Source organism: Macaca nemestrina, chromosome 1 (assembly GCF_043159975.1).
Source record: "Macaca nemestrina isolate mMacNem1 chromosome 1, mMacNem.hap1, whole genome shotgun sequence".
Classification (NCBI taxonomy): Eukaryota; Metazoa; Chordata; class Mammalia; order Primates; family Cercopithecidae; genus Macaca; species Macaca nemestrina.
In genome coordinates this window covers 60,812,665-60,836,005 of record NC_092125.1, presented here as the reverse complement: position 1 = coordinate 60,836,005, position 23,341 = coordinate 60,812,665, and the positions used below count along the sequence as shown (strand labels likewise).

Sequence of the window (23,341 nt, the reverse complement as noted above, 5' to 3'; positions counted from 1 at the left end):
AAGGAGGTTTAAGTATAGCGTGGATATAAAGGTTTGAGTGCTTTTCCGTGTAGCTATGTTACAACATAAGGATGTCTCTATCAATGGGAGGTCATTAAGCATGGGACAGGGCAGGGGGTCATGGATGTTAGATAAATTATTTAATAACTTGTAATAGGGATGACCTTATCAATGGATCTGGAATATTTAAGTCTATTGGCTCACGAAGATCTAAGGCAGCTTATACTGCCCCTGTTAACTCCCAGTATTAGATTATAATCAAATATTGCTGGCCTGAGAGCCATTCTGTTTCCATCAAGTGGTTTATCTCTATTTTGATCTATTGTATGTTGATTTTATAATTTTAACTCCCAGGAGAACATTATTACTCTCATTTTCAGTATTGAAAACATTATTTGATTTTGAAGGAAGTCGAATCTTTAGCCTGCCTCTTATAAGTATGTAAATTTATCCAAGTTGTGGTTGTTAAAACTGACATTTTATTTGCTCATTAGCAAATAAATAAAATGTATTTCATTTGCTTATTAAAATAACCACATTTTTCAGGCAGGTTTATTTTTATAATATAGACCTAGCATAGCAGTAGAATACACAAAGCCTTGTTTTGTATCTGCCAGCTTGATGATTGACCAAGTATACTTGGTGTTTTCAGTGTCACCTAGAACATAATTTTCTTTTTTATTTTCAGGAATGTAGTAAGCCACAAGAAGCATTTGGCTTTGAACAAGCAGCCAGGGACTATACCCTCCGTACTTTTGGGGAAATGGCAGATGCGTTCAAATCTGATTACTTCAACATGCCAGTCCATGTATGTACATATATACTGCTTCGATTTAGGATTTTAATAGCTTTTGGAGAAAAGTGTACCTGAAGACGGATTTTTAGTTGAGGCCTCACTCTATTAGGCATTATCACACAGAAAGCAGAATGAAACCTTTAATTTGTTTTGTGGTATTTAAAATTTCACAATACTTTAAAAAGCATTCTAATTTTTTATTTTAGGATTTCTCTAAAGATACCTCTTCCACACTGATCATACAGCACCAGTAATAGAATACTAATAAAGAAAATCATCAGCAATCGTTTTGGTCCAACAAATATAAAGAATACTTAACAAAATGTATTAAATGACTGCTATGTGCCAAGGAGTGTACTATGCATTGGGAACACATTTGTTGTATATTGTTATGTAATCATAAGTTAGTATTATAAATTTCAGGATGAGTCCATTTTTAATTCCCCTTTATGTACTTTGAAGCATAAGCATTTTCCATTCAGCATTTAATATTCCATCAAATGAGTACACCAAAATGTAATGCTTTAATTCTGGATGTTTAAACTATGGTTTTTGTCACTACTAATAAAGCACTGCAGCAAACCCTTAATGCAGGTAGTACTCTTTAATTGGATGATTTTCTTGGGATGATTATTGAAGTCAGATGAGAGTCATTCTCCCTCATTCCATCCCAGTGGCTGTAGCAATTTATGGATCCCAGCAATGTATGAGTGAACTTGTTTTTCCCCAACACCTCTAACATCAGCTATTAGTTACTTAAAATGTTTGCTTATTTAATGGACTTAAATTTATACTCCATTTGAATTTTCAGTTCTCTTGACTTCCATATGTGTTATATTTGCCAGTATGTTTTGCTTAACCAATCCTGATGACTTGCATGTAACCTCTTCTATTTGTGGTTAACTGTATATTTTGACGAAATATTAGATGAGGACATTGAGGGATAGACGTTTAAATGTTACCTGCCTCTAGATTTACACCAGATTAACAACAGATTGACATTTAATCTGGTGACTCTTTATTCTAAGGGTGTGCTGCTACAAATTGCTCCTTTTGTCATATCCTATATACTGGCAGTCTCCAACCACCCCTTCCCCACCTGGCCGTAAACCAGTACCAGTCGGTGGCCTGTTAGGAACAGGGCCACACAGCAGGAGGTGATTGGTGGGCAGACGTTACCACCCGAGCTCTGGCTCCTGTCAGATCAGCAGCTGCGTTAGATTCTCATAGGGCAAACCCTATTGTGAACTGCCCATGCAAAGTATCTAGGTTGCATATTCCTAATGAGAATCTAATTCCCCCACCTCCCAGCCCTTGCGCCCTGCCCTTCCCTAGGGGTCCATGGAAAAATTGCCTTCCATGAAACCCATCCCTGGTGCCAAAAACACAGGGACATTGGGGATCACTGCTATAGACTTGTCTTTTTTTTTTTTTTTTTGAGATGGAGTCTCGCTCTGTCGCCCAGGCTGGAGTGCAGTGGTGCAGTCTCCGCTCACTGCAAGCTCCGCCTCCTGGGTTCACGCCATTCTCCTGCCTCAGCCTCCCGAGTAGCTGGGACTACAGGTGCCTGCCACCATGCCCGGCTAATTTTTTGAATTTTTAGTAGAGATGGGGTTTCACCATATTAGCCAGGATGGTCTCAATCTTCTGACCTCGTGATCCGTCTGCCTTGGCCTCCTAAAGTGCTGGGATTATAGGCGTGAGTCACCGCGCCTGGCCTATACTGTCTTTTTTGTGTTGGTTGCCTACATTGCTCTCAGACAGGTCCAGTGAAAAGAATGAAAGGATGGACTCAGGTTATGTATTTGAAAGCATCTCAAAGTATAAAAGCATCATTGAAACAACAAACCATTATTACTGTGCTATTATCAACTGTACAGTACTATACGTTATTCAAACACAACTAACCATTATTACTATACAGTTTATGTTACATTTTTTGAAACACAGAAATATCTCCAAGTCATAAATAATTGCTTTCCTTGGCTCCCTTTTACAGTTGTGGCATGGCTGGTGATAGAGGAACATGAATTCCTTTTAGACAGTAGAGGTTTTCTGAATTGCCTAAGATCAATTATAGAACATTCTAGACACAATTTTTCCGTAGAGTGCTGTTCTTTGATTCCCATCACTAAGCTTAATTGGTCACAGACAGTTTGTGAGGGAACTCATTTTTTCTATTCCTTGTATTTCCAGATGGTCCCCACAGAGCTTGTTGAGAAAGAATTTTGGAGACTGGTAAGCACTATTGAGGAGGATGTCACAGTGGAATATGGAGCTGACATTGCCTCAAAGGAATTTGGCAGTGGCTTTCCTGTCCGAGATGGGAAAATCAAACTTTCACCCGAGGAAGAGGTAGGCATATAAGTGGCTTGGAAATTGAGGTATTGAAAGTCTGATTGGCTTGAAGTAACTTATGATTACTTTGAGCAAATCCTTAATTACCAGATTTTTAATGATTTCAAGAAAAGTAGAAAGAGCCTACAGAAGAATTCTAGTCCTAACTATGTCCTGTATTGTGGTCATAGGGGAAAATTACTTACCACCCTTTGCCTTCAGATTTTATAACCTTGGTTTCTCTTTCTGAAGAAAACCTGAAGGACTGAGACCAGGTCTATTTATTTTTGAACTTTAATATTTTTGAGTATTTTTTTCCATACTAGCAAACTATTCTTAGGAAGAGTTCTATTTCTATCTTGGTAGGAAAGTGTGATTTTTTTTTTTTTGGTAGTTTTCTTTGAGAATATTACATATGATCAGAAAAGTACATAGTTATTATGTATACAGCCTGATGAATTTCCACAAACTGAACACACCCATGTAACCAGCACTAACTAAAACAAGAAATAGGATATTCCTAGCACCCCAGAAGTTATCTTTTTGCCTGCTCTCCTTCACTACTTTTCCTCTTTCAGGACAAGCACTATGCCCTCAGGATAATCACTATCCTGACTTCTAACACTATCGATTAGTTTGCCTGATTTTGAACTTTGTTAAAGTGGACTCATGGCTTATGTTCCTCTATATATATTTAAAAAGAGATAGATACAAAAGTATATGCTGTATAAATCCCTTTACACAAAGCTCAAAACTGGGCAAAACAAATCTCTGAGCATCCTAGAAGGTCAGCATGGTGGCCCCTCTTCTTCCACATTTCTTTTTTTATTTTGGAGGAGAATATTTTTAGCTGGCCTTTTGAAACAGAGTTCTAAAATGTTAGCATTATATAGCTAAACCTTTATCCTCTTTTGTCTTCTTATTTTTAGGAGTATCTTGATAGTGGCTGGAATTTGAACAACATGCCAGTGATGGAGCAGTCTGTCCTTGCACATATTACTGCTGATATATGTGGCATGAAACTTCCTTGGTTGTATGTGGGAATGTGCTTTTCTTCATTCTGCTGGCATATTGAAGACCACTGGAGCTATTCAATTAACTACTTGCACTGGTGAGAAGTTCCAAAAAGAACCCATGAATAGTATGCAAGCTGGATAGGAAAACTTTCCTTTTCAGTGCAGATGTGTCTTAACTGTGTCTAAAGAGTAATGAACTACTTTTTTTTCCCTAAGGTTTTTCACTTCTATTAGAACAGGCGTCCTGACAAGTTAAGACAGTGGTTCTCTAGACTTTTTTTTTTTTTTTTTTTTTTTTTTTTAGATGGAGTTTTGCTCGTTGCCCAGGCTGGAGTGCAATGGCGCGATCTCGGCTCTCTGCAACCTCCACCTCCCAGGTTCAAGCAATTCTCCTGCCTCAGCCTCCCAAGTTGCTGGGATTACAGGCATGTGCAACCACGCCCAGCTAATTTTTTCTATTTTTAGTAGAGACAGGGTTTCTCCATGTTGGTCAGGCTGGTCTCGGACTCCTGACCTCAGGTGATCCACCCACCTCAGCCTCCCAAAGTGCCGGGATTATAGGCGTGAGCCACTGTGCCCGGGTAAGACAGTGGTTCTTAAGATTCCTAGAGCATCCATGAATTCCCTGAAATTGCACACACACTACTTTGCAAGAACAACATATTTCTGGGGGAAAAGGTAGTTTTTATCTGAAGTAAAAAAGTCTTTACCTAGGCCGGACACAGTGGCTCACACCTTTTATCCCAGCACTTTGGGAGGCCGAGGTGGGCAGATCACCTGAGGTCGGGAGTTCGAGACCAGCCTGGCCAATATGGTGAAACCCTGTCTCTACTAAAAATACAAAAATCAGCTGGGTGTGGTGGTGCGCACCTGTAATCTCAGCTGCTTGGGAGGCTGAGGAAGGAGAATCACTTGAACCCGGGAGGCAGAGGTTGCAGTGAACCAAGAGACCCCGCCATTGCACTCCAGCCTGGGCAACAGAGTGAAACTCCGCCTCAAAACAAAAAGAAGTCTTTACCTATAGAAAAAGCATATTCTAAGTAAAAGTTACTTTTACTTAGAATTTGATGGCTAGTGGTAGCCTGGATACCCTTTTGGGAGAAGTGTGAATTTTAGTAGTACCACAGTGTCCTCTAGGTCTGTGTGATGACCAGCCTCTCTTTTGTTGTGCTGAATTCAGTTATCACTACGCACAGTAGAGTGAGCCTTATCTTTGTGTGTGCATTGAGGTGGCAAGGTGGGAGGGATGTGCAGATATTTGGGCTTCTTTACTTTTTAAACTCTTCAAGCCATTTCTTCACATCTGTTTTCTTCTCTATTTTTCTTCTAAATATAAAAATATTGGCCGGGCGCGGTGGCTCAAGCCTGTAATCCCAGCACTTTGGGAGGCCGAGACGGGCGGATCACGAGGTCAGGAGTTCGAGACCATCCTGGCTAACACGGTGAAACCCCGTCTCTACTAAAAAATACAAAAAAAAAACTAGCCGGGCGAGGTGGCGGGCGCCTGTAGTCCCGGCTACTCGGGAGGCTGAGGCAGGAGAATGGCGTAAAAACCCGGGAGGCAGAGCTTGCAGTGAGCTGAGATCCGGCCACTGCACTCCAGCCTGGGCGACACAGCGAGACTCCGTCTCAAAAAAAAAAAAAAAAAAAAAAAAAATTTGAAAATCTATAACTCACTCAAATCCTCACACAAGGAATTTGAGGATGTACCACAAGAAAGAGAATTGGCATATATATGTATAGAATTAATTCTACTTCCCTAGGCAGTTGCTCCCAGCTGTAAAATGAAGATTATATTTACCATACCTCACAGGGATGATACAGATAAATTGTTTCATAATTTAAAGTCCTTTGAAGAATAAGAATTCCTTAGAAATGCTAATTGCCTTATTAGTGTTTGATTTAACCTAGTCTGCCAGAATGGGCAAGGGAAAAGAAAAATGGCGAGTTGCCTTCCCTTGTCAGTTGCTTTAGGAAACTGGTAACAACATATCCTGAAGTGAATATGATACCTTATATTCTTAGAAATTCTAGATACCGGCTGGGCACAGTGGCTCACACCTGTAATCTCAGCACTTTAGGAAGCTGAGGTGGGTGGATCGCCTGAGGTCAGGAGTTCGAGACCAGCCCGGCCAACATGGTGAAACCCCGTCTCCACTAAAAATACAAAAATTAGCTGGCCATGGTGGTACACACCTGTAATACTAGCCACTCAGGAGGCTGAGGCAGGAGAATTGCTTGAACCTGGGAGGCAGAGGTTGCAGTGAGCCGAGACTGCGCCATTGCACTTCAGCCTGGACAACAGAGCAAGACTCAGTCTCAAAAAAAAAAAAAAAGAAAAAAAAGAAATTCTAGGTGTCTGCATTTTCTAAAGAATCAGATAAAAATGGGAGGGGGGAGAGGAACCTTAAATGGAAAGTCTTCTGTTCATTCATACTTGAAGGGGGAAAATGTATTACATATGTTCACATTCCTTTTTCTTTTTCTTTTTTTTTTTTTTTTGAGGTGGAGTCTTGCTCTTGTCATCCAGGCTGGAATGCAATGGTGCAGTCTTGGCTCACTGAATCCTCCACCTCCCGGGGTCAACTGAATCTTCTGCCTCAGCCTCCCAAGTAGCTGGGATTACAGGTGCCTGCCACCATGCCTGGCTAATTTTTGTATTTTTGTTAGAGATGGGGTTTCACCATGTTGGCCAGGCTGGTGTTGAACTCCTGACCTTGTGATCCACCCGCCTCGGTCTCCCAAAGTGCTGGGATTACAGGCATGAGCCACCGTGCCCGGCCCACATTCACATTTCTAATGATACTTTGTCAGTTTGCGGTTTCCTTTGTAGCGTAGTCTTACAAAGCCAAGTCTGAAAAATATGAACTGGTAACCCATTTTGTTTGTGTTGGTGTTGCAGATTGATTTATTTTTATAATCTATTTCCAGGGGTGAGCCAAAAACCTGGTATGGAGTCCCAGGGTATGCTGCTGAGCAGCTAGAAAATGTAATGAAGAAACTAGCTCCAGAACTCTTTGTGTCCCAGCCAGATCTCCTCCATCAGCTTGTGACCATCATGAACCCCAATACCCTGATGACTCATGAAGTGCCTGTATGTTCTGGGTTAATCTTTCTGCCACTCAAGCTTAATTTACCACTTCTTTTTCCTTTTTATTCACTTTTTTATGATGTTGATTTGATTCTGTGTTTTCCATAGCATAACTTGATAGCAGAAACAGCTGTTTTGCTGCGGTACTGTACATTTACTCAGTGGGACTGGATCCTTAGATACCATAAAAATTAATTTGTTGCAGCTAGTAACTAGATTGCTAAACAGCCTTCCTTTGCAAGTAACAATTGCAATTCATTGGTTTTAGTATATTTGTATGTGAAAATTTATTTCAAGGTCTTGGGCTTGTATTTTAGGGTTCACAGTCTAGACCAAAAAGTCTAGAGGTTGCTAAATGAAGTGACACCTAACAACAGGGATATGTTCTGAGAAATGCATTGCTAGGTGATTTCATTGTCATGTGAACTTCATAGAGTGTACTTACATAAACCTAGATGGTGTAGCCAACTATACATCTAGGCTATATGGTATAGGGTATAGATGCTGAGCTACAAATCTGTACAGCATGTTACTGTACTGAATACCTTAGATAGCTGTAACACAATAGTAAGGATTTGTGTATTTAATTGTATCTAAACAGAAAAGGTACAGTGAAAATACGGTATTATAATCTTACAGACCACCATTGATATGTGGTCTGTCTGTGACCAAAATGTTGTTATGTGGTGCACAACTATACTGGCTTCCTTTTGGAGAATACTCTGAAGATATTTGGGAGGCCATATTGAAATGTATGAAGAGTCCATCTTAGCTAAATCAAATGTCAGTGATACATTTACAGTGTTAAAGTGAATTCTTGAACTTGTTGTGACCTAAATTTTATGCTTTTGGGTTCATAGGCTAGTCAGTGGAGACAACAGAAAGGATTTTTATTTGAGGCATTATAAATTATGCATAGACCGTAGCTTAGAAAATAATCACCAGTAAGCACCACAATCTCACCATCTTCTCGTAGTTGTTTTTCTCATTGATATTTTTCTTTCCTTATGTTGACTGTTTTTTCCAATTTGTTAAGAGTAGATTGCTTTAATTGAGACCTGACCCTGGTTCTTTAATAATTGAGCAAACCTCCTGGGGTTAGATTCTGGACCTACAGAGATAGATGAATGAACTCCTTGTGCATTTAGGGATTCACAATATGAGGTAAAAGATAATGCTTATACAGATAATCAAAGGGTGGTTTCGTTTGACAGTGGTGCCAACTATGAGACTGATCTAATAACTCTATTGGGAATCAGAAAGGGCTCATAAATGAGATGACATCTGTAGTAGGAGCTGGAACTCTGATAAATTATCACATGTTTGGCAGAGTTAGGGAAGGAGGAGAAGTATTCCAGGTAGAAGATATGGTGTTCCTGTGATGGGTCTTTTAACAGAACCCTGAAGGCCGTATTACTACACAGATGGCTGGTCTCCACCCCTAGAATTTCTGATCCTGCTATTTTGTTAGTCTGAGTGGGGCTTGATGATTTGCATTTCCATCCTAGTGAATGTTGATGCTTTTGTTCTGGGGGACCATACACTAGGTAAGCATTGGTGTAGAAATATAGAGGCTTGAAAAGGAAATCTAATATTATTATATAATAATAAGCCCAGTGTAAGGATTTGTGTGCCTAGAGCATTATAGGTACTTTTGGGGTGAGGGTAGTGGTAGGAAGAAGGGAATGATGGGAGATAAGTTTGAGTTCCAAATGAGGAGGAGCTCTGTATGTTATGAGATTCTTGAAATAGAGTGGGATTTCTTTAATTGGTGGTAGAAGATACTTATTTGGGGGTAATAATAATATATTAGGATATTCTTAATTGTAGCTGTTTTTACAAGTTATACTTTGAATCTTAATATGGCCACATTTTTGTTTTGTGTTCGGATACTAATCAACTTTGGTAGTCTGGGATACTGCTCCATCTTGTGACATAAATTAGTATCGCTAGGTGATATTCTACTATAGTAATTTGTTTCTTCTGGCTCAATTTCAGAAAGCTGCCTTTTTTTGGAAATTATCTAATAGTCTGTGTCCAGATTGGTTTTAGTAACAATGTCACTCTTTAAGAAGCTCAAAAATCTTCAATTTCTGTCTCTTTAGGTTTACCGAACTAATCAGTGTGCTGGGGAGTTTGTGATTACATTTCCAAGAGCCTACCACAGTGGTTTTAACCAGGGTTTTAATTTTGCTGAGGCTGTTAATTTCTGCACTGTTGATTGGGTATGTAATTGCAATTTAGTGAACCTTTTCAAATTTATTATTTTTCTTGAGGAAATTGAATATAATGTTTTAAAGTGTCATGTGGGCTAGGCGCGGTGGCTCATGCCTGTAATCCCAGCACTTTTGGATGCCAGGGCGGGCAAATCACCTGAGGTCAGGAGTTTGAGACCAGCCTGGCCAACGTGGTGAAACCCCATCTCTACTAAAAATACAAAAATTAGTCTGGCGTGGCGGTGGGCGCCTATAATCCCAACTACTTGGGAGGCTGAGGCAGGAGAATCACTTGAACCCAGGAGTTGGAGGTCACATTGAGTCAAGATCATGCCATTGCACTCCAGCTTGGGCAAGAGACTGAAACTCTGCCTCAAAAAAATAAATAAATGTCACACGGGTAGTTGCCTTGACCCATTACTGCTCAAATAGTCAGTCTGCAAATTATTTACCAGTCCACAATGAGATAAAGCACTGGTACCACAGTGTAAATCAAGCATGAATTACCTAAGCATACTGCTTAGTTCAGCTGATGTGTTTTCTTTTGTAGCAAGATTTTCTTGATAAAGAAAGGAGTCTGTTGATTTACATTCTGGCTGAAGCTCAGCATCTGATTGCAAACTGATAAATAATTCCAGTCTAAAGGCTATACTTTGTATAGTACTGGCTTAAATTATTTACAGTACAGCAATTTAAGGACACATTTGGTTTTAGTTAGTTGTAAAGTTTAATTTTTATATTTGTATTAATACTTTTACCTAAAAAGATCTAGATTAAGTGTTGTTAAAGCTAATGAATTATTATTTTGTCATAATGGTACTTGCTATATCTATACTTATTTTCCATTATGTAGTTTTTTGGAGTATTATTCCCTGAAGTAGGTTGATCTTACCAGTTCAGCACAACTATTTCAGGAAATATATAAGGTCATACTTCTAATTAGATTCTACATTGTTGTAGATACTAATACATTGTTAATACATTGGGTCTTTTTTATTAAAAAAACACTTTTTAATTAAGATATGTAACATTATAGATCTTTGGTATGCAAAGATAAATAAGGCCTAGGGCCTAGGCTAGGAATCTTATGAGTCTGATGTGTTGTTTTTTTAAATTTTTTGAGACAGAGTCTCGCTCTGTCACCCAGCCTGGAGTGCAGTGGTGTAATCATGGCTCATTGCAATCTTGACCTCCCAGGCTCAAGCAATCCTTCCACATCAGCCTCCTGAGTAGCTGGAACTACAGGCGTGCACCACCACACCCGACTAATATTTGTTTGTAGAGATGGGATTTCACCACACTGCGCAGGCTGGTCTCCAATTCCTAGACTCATGCAAGGCTTGGCCTCCCAAAGTGTTGGAATTATAGGTGTGAGCCATCCACCTGGCCCAGAGTCTGGTTTTAGGGTTGGTAAATGATACGTGTTAAGACCCATAGTGTGATGTTTGGTAATTTGATGATAATGCGTCAGAGGTGTTTGCAGATAGAAGAAAGATGAATGTTATTTTTTTCTTTCCATCTTTTGATACAGCTGCCATTAGGCCGACAGTGTGTGGAGCATTATCGCTCGCTTCATCGATATTGTGTGTTTTCCCACGATGAGATGATCTGCAAGATGGCTTCCAAGGCTGATGTACTAGATGTTGTAGTGGCTTCAACTGTTCAGAAAGACATGGCCATTATGATTGAGGATGAGAAAGCTTTAAGGGAAACTGTCCGTAAATTGGTAAGGCTTATGGAAATCCAACTGCATGTTGTCATTGGGTATTATTTAGTAAATTCTTACGCACTTTAATATCATTTAAAGCAGTCTTTTTAAAGCGTATTTTCTTTGAGGCCATTGTAATAGATGTAGTATCTCGTGGTTTTAATTTTTATTCACTATCTTATTTGCCACATGTACATATGTCTCTTTGAAGTAGCTGTTCAAATGTTTTGCCCCTTAAAAAAAAATATTTTGTAGAAACAGGGTCTCACTATGTTGCCCAGGCTGGTCTCAAACTCCTGGGTTCAAGCTATCCACCTGACTCAGCCTCCCAATGTGCTGGGTTTACAGGTGTGAGCCACCACACTCGGCTTGCCCTTTATTTTTTAAAAAATTTGATTGTTGTAATAATTCTTTATGTGTTCTGTGTACCAGTTTTTTTTTTTTTTTTGAGACGGAGTCTCGCTCTGTCGCCCAGGCTGGAGTGCAGTGGCCGGATCTCAGCTCACTGCAAGCTCCGCCTCCCGGGTCTACGCCATTCTCCTGCCTCAGCCTCCCGAGTAGCTGGGACTACAGGCGCCCGCCACCTCGCCCGGCTAGTTTTTTGTATTTTTTAGTAGAGACGGGGTTTCACTGTGTTAGCCAGGATGGTCTCGATCTCCTGACCTCGTGATCCGCCCGTCTCGGCCTCCCAAAGTGCTGGGATTACAGGCTTGAGCCACCGCGCCCGGCCTTTTTTTTTTTTTTTTTTTTTTAAATCAGATAGGCGTTTTGCTAATATTTTCTCCCAATCTGTGGCTTGTCTTTGATTTTCCTACCAGTGTCTTTCAGCAAGCAGGAGTTTTTCATTTTGATGAAGTCCAGTTTGTTAATTATTTTCTTGTGTGAATCATGGTTTTTTGGTTTCCTATTTAACAAATCTTGCCTAATCCAAAGTTACAAAGATTTTTCTCCTTCAAAGTCATCAAGTTTTACATTTAGGTCTTTCATCTATTTCAAGTAATTTTTGTTTTTCAAAAATATGAGTCAAGGTTCATTTTTTAACATGTGGATATCTAGTTCTTCCAGCAGCATTTCTTGAAAAGACTGTCCTTTCTTCATTAAATTGCTTTGGCACCTTTGTTGAAAATCAATTCACCACATAAGTATGGGTCTATTTCTGGACTCTGTTGTGTTCTGGTGATCTGTGCATCTATTCTATTGCTGATACCAAATGGTCTTGATTATTGTAGCTTTCTAAGAAGTCTTGAAATCAGGTAGTATGAGTCTTCCAACTTTTTTTTTTTTTTTTTTTTTTTGAGACAGAGTCTCGCTTAGTTGCCCAGGCTGGAGTGCAATGGCGCGATCTCGGCTCACTGCAAGCTCCACCTCCCGGGTTCACGCCATTCTCCTGCCTCAGCCTCCCGAGTAGCTGGGACTACAGGCGCCCGCCGCCTCACCCGGCTAATTTTTTGCATTTTTAGTAGAGACGGGGTTTCACCATGTTAGCCAGGATGGTCTCGATCTCCTGACCTCGTGATCCGCCTGCCTCGGCCTCCCAAAGTGCTGGGATTACAGGCGTGAGTCACCGCGCCCGGCCAACTTTTTTTTTTTAAATTCGTTTTATCTCTTTTACTTTTTTTAAATGTAAATTTTAGCATCAACTTACCGATTCCTGCCAAATCAATTCCTGTTGGAATTTTGATTGACGTTGCATGAAACTATGAATAGTTTGGGGGGAGAATTGATATCTTAATAATATTGAGTCTTCCAATTCATGAACATAGTATGATTTTATATTGCATGTTTTTTGGCACTGTTATAAATTGTACTTTTAAAAGCTTTGAATTTCTAATGGTTTATTGCTAGTATTTAGAGAGACAATTGACTTGTATATTGACCTTGTCTCCTGAGACCCTGCTAAAGTCACTTAATTTCCAGTAGCTTTTTCATGGATTCTTTTGTAATAATAATATCTGCAAATAGTAATACTGTTTTTTTTTTTGTTGTTGTTGTTGTTTGTTCGTTTGTTTTTTAAATGTGCCTCTTTGGGTAGAATCCCAGAATATTGGCTCTCTGCAGCCCATTATAGTTTAACAGCAGGTCACCTACCTTCCCTCCTTATGTTTTACAGTTGGGGAAAATAGTGTCCAGAGGGTTTAAGTGACTTATATCAAAGTCGTACATCAAAAATGGTAGCTCATTTTTTAGAACTCTGAGAATTTTTCCAGGTATGGAATTTACACATTAAAATTGGGTATAAACTACATGATTCATTCTCAACTAAAATCCATAGAATTGGTCCTTAATCTTATTTTAAACAAAAATTTTAACTCTCTCCATCCCATGAAGTCCTTTTTAATGACCAATTCAAAAATAAAACCAAAATCTAATTAGCATTTTCCTTACCTTCCTCATCTTTGTTGGCCCATATACTTGGCAGATATGAAATAGTTAAAAGGTTAAAATACAGTATAAGAGAATAAACGAAAGAAGCCCAGTGGTTCATAAACTGACTGGCATTCTCAAGACTGGATTAGGATCCAGTTTTAGATAGGGAAAAAATGGTGATAGAAGTTTGGTCATTGAATGACAAAAGGTATATCCAAGAAGGGTTCTCTAGATGTTTGGTGGTACAGATTATGTTGAAATTTACTGGTTCAAGACCTTATCGTTCCTGGCAGTCTTTTTGGATGAAATGTTTTATTATGGCTTTAGTCTTTCCTATTGCACAAATTTTCTAACTATTCAGGTAATGATATCCTTTCAGATAACTTCCTGTAAAAGGCTAAGAGACCACTCAGCATCTTCCCAAACTCAACAATTTCTGCATAATAGTCTTTTCCACTTGTCCCATGTTCTTTCCTTTTATTTTTGTCCTTTTAATAGATTCTCCATATTTCCTCAGAAGTAGGAAGCATATTCCTTTCTTTTGCTCTTATCTATACCCAAAATGTGGACAAGGCTAATTTGGAGTAGAACAGACAACTAACCTCAGTAGTTTTACAGTCCTATTGTGTTCATACTCAGATCAAAATGACCAAACATAAGGACCTGCCTTGTCTGAAAAAGGAGATCTCCCTAGACAAATGAACTTGCCTATATTTGCTAGGTCATTTGTTTCTTGTATGCCACATGTTTTAAAATCATGCATCCCTATTTTGGTAAGGCTTTTTTTTTTTTTTTTTTTTTTTAAACTCAAGTACTACTGCATGCTTGTCTTGGGCTGGTGGATTATATTATCCTTTGGAGGTTTCTCTAAAGTATACTTTATTCTAGGGAGTGATTGATTCGGAAAGAATGGATTTTGAGCTATTGCCAGATGATGAACGTCAGTGTGTAAAATGCAAAACTACATGCTTCATGTCTGCCATCTCCTGTTCTTGTAAACCTGGCCTGCTTGTTTGCCTGCATCATGTGAAAGAATTGTGTCCCTGTCCGCCTTATAAATATAAATTGCGGTAAGTAGGAAGAATGATTTTTTTTTTTTTCCTATGGAAAACAGTTGATCCTTACTAAAAGCTCAATGACCTCGCAGTTCTGGGGCTGAAATGTTAAATATAAAACATCTAGTTTTCTCCAAAGCTACACGTCTCAAAGCTAAGTGTGGTGGTATTATTTCCAGGTATAGATACACGCTGGATGATCTCTACCCTATGATGAATGCATTGAAGCTTCGAGCAGAATCTTACAACGAATGGGCCCTGAATGTGAATGAAGCTTTGGAGGCAAAGATCAACAAGAAGAAAAGTATGTGGTACATAAAGTGACTTGGTGATTGGCAAATTGAGGCTCATTGTGATGTAACCAAATTAAGGTCAACAAAACATTTCTTGAAACAGCCTGACCTCATCCTTGGTTATCCCCTCTATGTAGCCAGGTTTACAGAGCACCAGCAGAGAAGGTTTTAAAACCGAGAGTGGATAATGCAGATGCCCTTACATCATAGTGAAATTTCGGTATATGAGTTGTGCAACATCACTTACTTAACAAAAACGATATTGTTAGGAAACCTTTATTTTTGTCTCAGAAATAAAAATTTCACATTTCTTACAAAGACATTGAAATCTTCTTTAAAGAAAAAAAAAAAAACCAAAACATCTTGTGACAAAGGCAGCATGACACTAAATCAGGAGTCTCTGAAATGGTAGTTTATCACTTCTTAGTTCTAATTAAGGTTAAGGTCCCTGGCACTTGTCATTACCTTTGAAAGTCACTACTACCCTTTTTATCTCTCTCTCTCTTTTCTTATGAAAATATAGTTTGTTTTTTGTTTTTTACTTTTCAGCTTAGGGGTACATGTGCAAGTTTGTTACATAGATAAACTTGTGTTATGGGCGTTTGTTGTACAGATTATTTCATCACCCAGGTTATTATTAATAACCCATTAGTTATTTTTGTGGACTCTCTCCCTCCTCCTGCCCTCTACCCTCCCAATAAGCTCCACTGTGTGTTGTTCCCCTGTATGTGTTCATGTGTTATTCCCCTCTACTCATCCATGTGTTTTCATCATTTACCTCCCACTTATAAGTGAGAACATGCAGTATTTGCTTTCCTGTTCCTAGTGTTAGTTTGCTAATTGCCTCCACCTCTATCCATGTTCCTGCAAAGGACATGAGCTCATTCTTTTTTATGGCTGCATAGTATTCCGTGGTGTATATGTACCACATTTTTCTTTATCCAGTCTTATCATCGATGGGTATTTAGGTTGATTCTGTGTCTTTGCTATTGTGAGTAGTGTTGCAGTGAACATGCACATGCACGTGTCTTTATAATGGAGTGATTTATATTCCTTTGGGTATATGCCAGTAATAGCATTGTTCAAATGATATTTCAGTCTTTAGATCTTTGAAGAATCGCCACACTGTTTTCCACAATAGTTGAACGAATTTACACTTCTACCAACAGTGTATGAGTTCCTTTTTCTTCACAACCTTGTCAGCATCTGTTATGTTTTGACTTTTTAATAATAGCCATTCTGATTGGTGTGAGATGATATCTCATTGTGTTTATTTATTTATTAAATTTTTTTTATTTTTTGAGACCAAGTCTCGCTCTGTCGCCCAGACTGGAGTGCAGTGGTATGATCTCGTCTCACTGCAACCTCCATCTCCCAGGTTCAAGCAATTATCCTGCCTCAGTCTCCTGAGTAGCTGGGACTACAGACACACGCCAACATGCCCAACTAATTTTTGTATTTTTAGTAGAGACAGGGTTTCACCATGTTGGTCAGGCTGGCCTTGAACTCCTGACTTCGTGATCTGCCCGCCTTGGCCTTCCAAAGTACTGGGATTACAGGCGTGAGCCACTGCACCCAGCCTTTCATTGTGGTTTTGATTTGTATTTCTCTAATGATCAGTGATTTTGAGCTTTTTTTTCATACGATTGTTGGCCATATGTATGTCTTCTTTTGAAAAGTATCTTTTCATATCCTTTGCCTACTTTTTAATATTTTTTTCTTGTAAATTTGTTTAAGTTCCTTATAGATGCTGGATATTAGATCTTTGTCAGATGCACAGTTTGCAAATATTTTCTTCCATTCTCTAGGTTGTGTATTCACTCTGATGATAGTTTCTTTTGCTGTGCAGAAGCTCTTTAATTAGATCCCATTTGTCAGTTTTTGCTTTTGTTGCAGTTGCTTTTGGCATCTTCATGAAATCTTTGCCTGTGCCTATGTCCTGACTGATATTGCTAGGTTGTCACCCAGGGTTTTTATAGTTTTGGGTTTTACATTTAAGTCTTTCATTCCTCTTGAGTTAATTTTTGTATATGGTATAAGGAAGGGGTCCAGTTTTAATCTTCTGCATATGGCTAGCTGTTATTCCAGCACCATTTATTGAATAGGGAATCCTTTCTCCATTGCTTGTTTTTGTTAGATTAGTTGAAGATCAGATAGTTGTAGGTGTGCATTTTTATTTCTGGGTTCTCTATTCTGTTCTATTGGCCTGTGTGTCTGTTTTTGTACCAGTTCATTTCTCTTTCAGAGTGTTTTCACTTGCTTTCATTTCTGTAGCCCAACACGTAACTCCACCCCCTTTTATTTAGGGGAAAGGAGCAATATCATTGTCTCTGAGTCTACTGTGCTTTAGTAACTGAGCACACTAGTTACTCACTAACTGTAGAATAAAATGCAGGAGGAAGAAGTGGTTCAAGCCACACAGTAAGACTTATATTTACTTTGCTTTCATAAGTCAGTTGTTTTCTTCTTTTTGTCTATTGTAAACATGCCAGGTTTTTTTTTTTTTTGTTTTGTTTTGTTTTTTTTTGAGACAGGGTCTTGCTCTGTCATCTCAACTGGAGTACAGTGACATGGTCATGGCTCACTGCAGCCTTGAAATCCTGGGTTTAAGTAATCCTCCTGCTTTAGGTTGTCAAATAGTTGACTACAGTTGTGTGCCACCATGCCTGGCTAAGTTCTTTAATTTTGTAGAGATGAGATCTTGCTGTGTTGACCAGGCTGGTCTTGAACTCCTGGCCTCAACTGATCTTTCTGCCTTGGCCTTGCAAATTGCTGGGATTTACAGGCGTCAGCCACTGTACCCACCCTAAAACATGTCAGGTCTTAGCATTTTTATATTTAAGTTCAACTCTAGACACTTGTTTAAAAAACTCCATGTTCGGCTGGGCGCTGTGGTTCAAGCCTGTAATCCCAGCACTTTGGGAGGCCGAGACGGGTGGATTACGAGGTCAGGAGATCGAGACCATCCTGGCTAACACGGTAAAACCCTGTCTCTACTAAAAAATACAAAAAAACTAGCCGGGCGAGGTGGCGGGCGCCTGTAGTCCCAGCTACTCGGGAGGCTGAGGCAGGAGAATGGCGTGAACCCGGGAGGCGGAGCTTGCAGTGAGCTGAGATCTGGCCACTGCACTCCAGCCTGGGTGACAGAGCGAGACTCCGTCTCAAAAAAAAAAAAAACAAAAAAACTCCGTGTTCAGCCACCACCCTGGAAAAATAAAATCAACAAATTTATTAATAATTTAAAGCATTGCAAGAATTTGAAGTTACATTTCTAGACAAGAACTAACAAAACCCATCTCCTCTGAATTTCATACCAGTAGTAATAAACATAATGATTACAGAAAATATGACTTTTTCTTCATTCCTAGGCCTTGTCAGCTTCAAGGCTTTAATTGAAGAATCTGAAATGAAGAAATTCCCAGACAATGATCTTTTGCGACACCTTCGCCTAGTCACACAGGATGCAGAGAAGTGTGCCTCTGTTGCGCAGCAATTGCTTAATGGCAAAAGGCAAACTAGGTATGTGCTTCTGACTGCGTGAGTTTGGATTCTTTGGCACCTATGTTTGGAAACCTGTTGTGACTCCTTCTGTCTTGAATTTCTGTGACCACCTGGGTGTGGTGGACATATATATATATTCTTATATGGCTTCCTTGGGCCTTTGTCTTTATAGATATCGATCTGGTGGAGGGAAATCCCAAAATCAGTTGACAGTGAATGAGCTCCGGCAGTTTGTAACACAGCTGTATGCTCTTCCATGTGTCCTCAGTCAGACACCATTGCTAAAGGTAACCATAGAGGGATGTGTGGGAGAATACTTTGGTAATGCTGTATTTTGTATATAAACTCGATTGACATTACTAAGTAATCTTTGATGATTAGTATGTACATTTTTTTGCAGATGCTTTTAATAATACATTGAGTGGTATGTGTATATAAATGGATTATAATAGTAGGCCCACAGAGGGGAAATAAAGTTGGAAATTTTTCCTTTGAAAGTGACCTTGGGCCGGGCGCGGTGGCTCAAGCCTGTAATCCCAGCACTTTGGGAGGCCGAGACGGGCGGATCACTAGGTCAGGAGATCGAGACCATCCTGGCTAACACGGTGAAACCCCGTCTCTACTAAAAAATACAAAAAACTAGCCGGACGAGGTGGCAGGCGCCTGTAGTCCCAGCTACTCAGGAGGCTGAGACAGGAGAATGGCCCGAACCCGGGAGGCGGAGCTTGCAGTGAGCTGAGATCCGGCCACTGCACTCCAGCCTGGGCGACAGAGCGAGACTCCATCTCAAAAAAAAAAAAAAAAAAAGAAAGTGACCTTGGCTGGGCATGGTGGCTCACACCTGTAACCCCAGCTCTTTGGGAGGCTGAGGCAGGCGGATCACCAGGTCAGGAGTTCAAGACCAGCCTGTCCAATCTGGTGAAACCCCATCTCTACTAAAAATACAAAAATTAGCCAGGCATGGTGGCACATGCCTGTAGTCCCAGCTACTCCAGGAGGCTGAAAGCAGGAGAATCGATTGAACCTGGGAGACAGAGGTTGCAGGAAAAAAAGAAAGTGACCTCAGCTAGTTCGAGTTGGGATAAGGTCTCCGTTATAGTTGCTCAGTGTTTGCTGTCAGTTGGCTTATGTATTATCTTATTTACCTATATTATTACTAAAATTAAATGAGATGTTAGAGTATCTCAGTGAATATGAATTTAAGATTCTAAGTTTGAAAGAAGCCAATTACTGAAAATTACTGTTTTAATGCAATAACCTGTGTATTTTTTTAGGATCTCTTGAATCGTGTAGAAGATTTTCAACAGCATAGTCAGAAACTACTGTCTGAGGAAATGCCTAGTGCTGCGGAGCTGCAGGACTTGCTAGATGTCAGCTTTGAATTTGATGTTGAACTTCCACAGCTTGCTGAGATGCGTATCCGTTTGGAACAGGCCCGTTGGCTGGAAGAGGTGCAGCAAGCTTGCCTAGACCCCAGCTCCCTTACTTTAGATGATATGAGACGTCTCATAGACCTAGGGGTAGGGCTGGCCCCGTATTCAGCAGTGGAGAAGGCTATGGCCCGGCTGCAGGAACTGCTCACAGTGTCAGAGCACTGGGACGACAAAGCCAAGAGTCTCCTCAAGGCCAGGTGAAAAAGCAGACTTCTCTTTCTTTGGGAAGGTTGGACAGTTTTCTCCATCTTAAACATAGAGCACAACAATTGGTGTATGGCACGTGCTCAGTAGCTGCAGTTATTATGCATGTGGAAGACATGTAGAAATAGCTGAGATATTTGGAGCTGCTTTGGGACCTGAATAAAAGAATGTTAATTTTTTCTTATTTTACTGATTATAAAATGAATAATTCAATTGGATACACCTTTTCTAGAGTTGGTTTAATAAAATTTCCCTGGATCCTGTTAATATCCTATCTTTGAGAGAGGAAAATACTTACAAATAGGTGAAGCTGTTTAAATTCACAGTTAATAAATACGGTTCCAAGGAGTCTTAAAGAGAAATGTGTGAGAGTCAGTAGGCACTGTTCTGCAAGAAAACAGTGCAGATAATTTTCAACATGAACAGACAATGCCATTTGAAAAAATTTCTTTGCCATACTGAATTTCCTTTGAAATGCTAGTCTTTTTGGTAACCATTTAAAGAAAAATGAACCATTATATAAAATACTAAGAAGTCTTTGTTTGCATTTTGTAGGCCACGGCATTCATTGAATAGCCTTGCTACGGCAGTAAGGGAAATCGAAGAGATCCCCGCATATCTGCCCAATGGTGCAGCTCTGAAAGACTCAGTGCAGAGAGCCAGAGACTGGCTTCAGGATGTAGAGGCCCTGCAGGTTGGTTTTAAAAAGTATATACGGAATGTGTAAGTGCATCCAGAAAGAGCAATATTGGAAAGTTGTGAAGAATAATATGTTGGATCTCGCTGCACAGTTTCAGTATTTTAGGGGTTGACCAGAAGACTAATTCTATTCAGATTTATTTGGATGTACTTACCAGCTATTATCCTGACCAGTTGTCTCAAATATTTAAAGCTTAGACAGTGTCACCAACTTTTTCTGGGAGCTGGGGAGTCTTTCATAACAAACTTGAGTACTTGACTGCAGATTGAAGCAAAAGAACTAACAATGAAGTAGTGAGAGAAAGTAGTTTTCTACTCTTTGATAAGTATGATTACCTCTTGTTGGCTTGTCCACAACTTTGAAGTTCTGACAATCAGTAATAGCAGATTCAACAAATCTAGTTATATGACTAAATGCCCAAACTAAGCCCCAAGGCCTAGAATTTTCATTAAGTAGTGACTTCAAAGTACCCTCCCAACCCTAAAAAGAAATAAAAACCTACTCAGTTCCAAAGTAATTATCCAAAGTATCCAAAGTCATTTCCACCAAGTATTTGTGGTTTTATGCTAGATGTCATACTTTTTGACTTGTATATAAGTTTAAAAAAATAATTAAGTTCACTTGTAGCATTGTTAAGGTACAAAAAGAATGCATTATTTAATATGATTTTCCCAGTTTTCAGACGACTGACTGAATGACTTAATTTGAAAAGTGTTTGATGGGGGATGTCTTCCCTTATCTCTTATCATCATAAACTAATAGGTGTTACTGACCTATTGAGAAAAAAAAGTCTCAGGTTCTGTTTTGTTGAAGTCCTCAAATTCTAGAAATAAAAATACTATCTGGCTTTCTGAATATTTGTGTAATTTTAAGTGGTGCTAATTGGCTAGTTGCTAACAAGAAGTACCAAACAGGACAATTCTAGACAAATGTTTGCATCTGGGCATCTGTTCTTGTTAATAGGGAAAAGAAGATATATTGTTTGAGGAGATTACATAATTAAGGACTGACTCCAGCAAGCCAAAACAAAAGCAAAAAAAAACAAAGTATTTACTATGGATGTAAACTTCGTTAATGAGAGTTTTAGATGTAGGCACTTGTCAATGATAGTTGGTACTGTAGTAATTAGTTTTAGTCATGGTCCTCCTTTTTACTCCATGATTGCTAGCAGCCAGAAGGTGAGCTCATGGCAATAAGGAGAGGCTGGCATATAAAATCAGAAAGCAAGGGCATGCTTCTGGATGAGTTTATTTCCTTCATATTTTATATGTATATGCTACTTTTACTATGTTTGTAACAGTGCCATTAAGGGCAAAAGGCAAGTTTTGCTTCATTCCTGAAAAAGTAGCCTACCTTTTTTTTGAATCATATATTTAAGGACTAATAGACATGACTAACAACAAGGAACTATTTTCTATTTAGTGGATTATTTATTTTAAAATGTTAGGCAGTATTCTGCTTTACACATAGGAAGCACTCGGATTTCTAAATTAAATACCATAGGAATAGCATTAATTTATGAGTCACGTTCTTAAGTGTCCATCAGAACATTTATGCCCTAACAGTTTTAATCCTCTAAGAATAAATATCAAAGGCAGCAAAATAACCTACCCAGTCTTCCCTAGTTGTCCCAAAAATGTCCCTTATGGCTGTTTGTCTAACCCAGGAACACACATTGCACCTAATTGGCATCTCTTTAAGTTTCTTTTGATCTTGTAGCGTTTTCCTCCCTACCCCAGTTTTTCTCATGTCACTGACTAGACAGTTATCCTGTGGTATACTCCACCTTCTGGATTTGTTTGGTTGTTTCTTTGTGGAGTGTTCTATTCTCTGTATTTTCTATAAATTGGAAGTTAGTTTTAAAACCCTGGTGCATCCAAGTTAAACATTTTTTAATATAATGCATTAAAATGTCAGGTAATACTGTATATTCTATATTGCATCACAACAGGAGACATATCTGGATGACCTGACATCAGTGATGCTAAGTTTTACATTGTATTAGAGCAACACCAATGCATTTCATCCTCCATAACCTAATGCTTTTACTCTCCTTCTAGTTTGGCTATCTTTTTCTAAAAATACAGTTCCCAGACCAGCAGTAGTAGCATTGGCAACAGTAGCTTCACCTGGGAACTTGTTAGAAGTGCAAATTTATGGACCTTTCTCTGACCCACTGAATTAGAATATTTGGGGATAGGACTAAGGAAACTGTTTAAACAAGCCTTCCAGATGATTCTTATGTATGCTAAAGTTTGAGAACCACTGGGCTGTCTCAACTTTTATTTTAGTTTCCTGAATAATTTATATTGAGTTGCTTTAATTAATCATTGGTGAGTGGATTGGGGTAAAATATTGTTTTGTTACTTTTTATTTGTATAATTCCGTATGAAAGTCTTGAGTTTCTACAAACCTTCATTTCTGCTGAAATTTTTTTCAAACTATCAGTAGGGATCAATGTGATGAGTGAATTTAGAAGGGTATAAATAGAACAAAGGGACCACAGTATATGCCATGTTCACATTTGTATCCTTAGAGTCTAGCATATACTAGGTTCTCTAGGCCCGGCACAGTGGCTCACTATAATCCCAGCAGTTTGGGAGGCCGAGGTGGGAGAATTGCTT

At 39.2% G+C, this 23,341-nt stretch overlaps 1 protein-coding gene across 4 annotated transcripts in view; it reads left to right on the top strand.

Annotated features, from left to right (window-relative positions):
- Positions 1–23,341, top strand: part of LOC105484747 (lysine demethylase 5B) — an 84,066-nt gene that overhangs the window by 50,767 nt on the left and 9,958 nt on the right. For all 4 annotated transcript variants that reach the window (XM_011746668.3, XM_011746669.3, XM_011746672.3 and 1 more), the window contains exons 9-20: positions 689–808; positions 2,993–3,151; positions 4,063–4,244; positions 7,081–7,243; positions 9,346–9,465; positions 10,988–11,182; positions 14,420–14,601; positions 14,766–14,890; positions 18,248–18,398; positions 18,553–18,667; positions 19,655–20,010; positions 20,573–20,711. In XM_011746668.3, the coding sequence (XP_011744970.2) occupies positions 689–808; positions 2,993–3,151; positions 4,063–4,244; positions 7,081–7,243; positions 9,346–9,465; positions 10,988–11,182; positions 14,420–14,601; positions 14,766–14,890; positions 18,248–18,398; positions 18,553–18,667; positions 19,655–20,010; positions 20,573–20,711 (2,007 nt within the window). The remainder of the gene's footprint in view (positions 1–688; positions 809–2,992; positions 3,152–4,062; positions 4,245–7,080; positions 7,244–9,345; positions 9,466–10,987; positions 11,183–14,419; positions 14,602–14,765; positions 14,891–18,247; positions 18,399–18,552; positions 18,668–19,654; positions 20,011–20,572; positions 20,712–23,341) is intronic.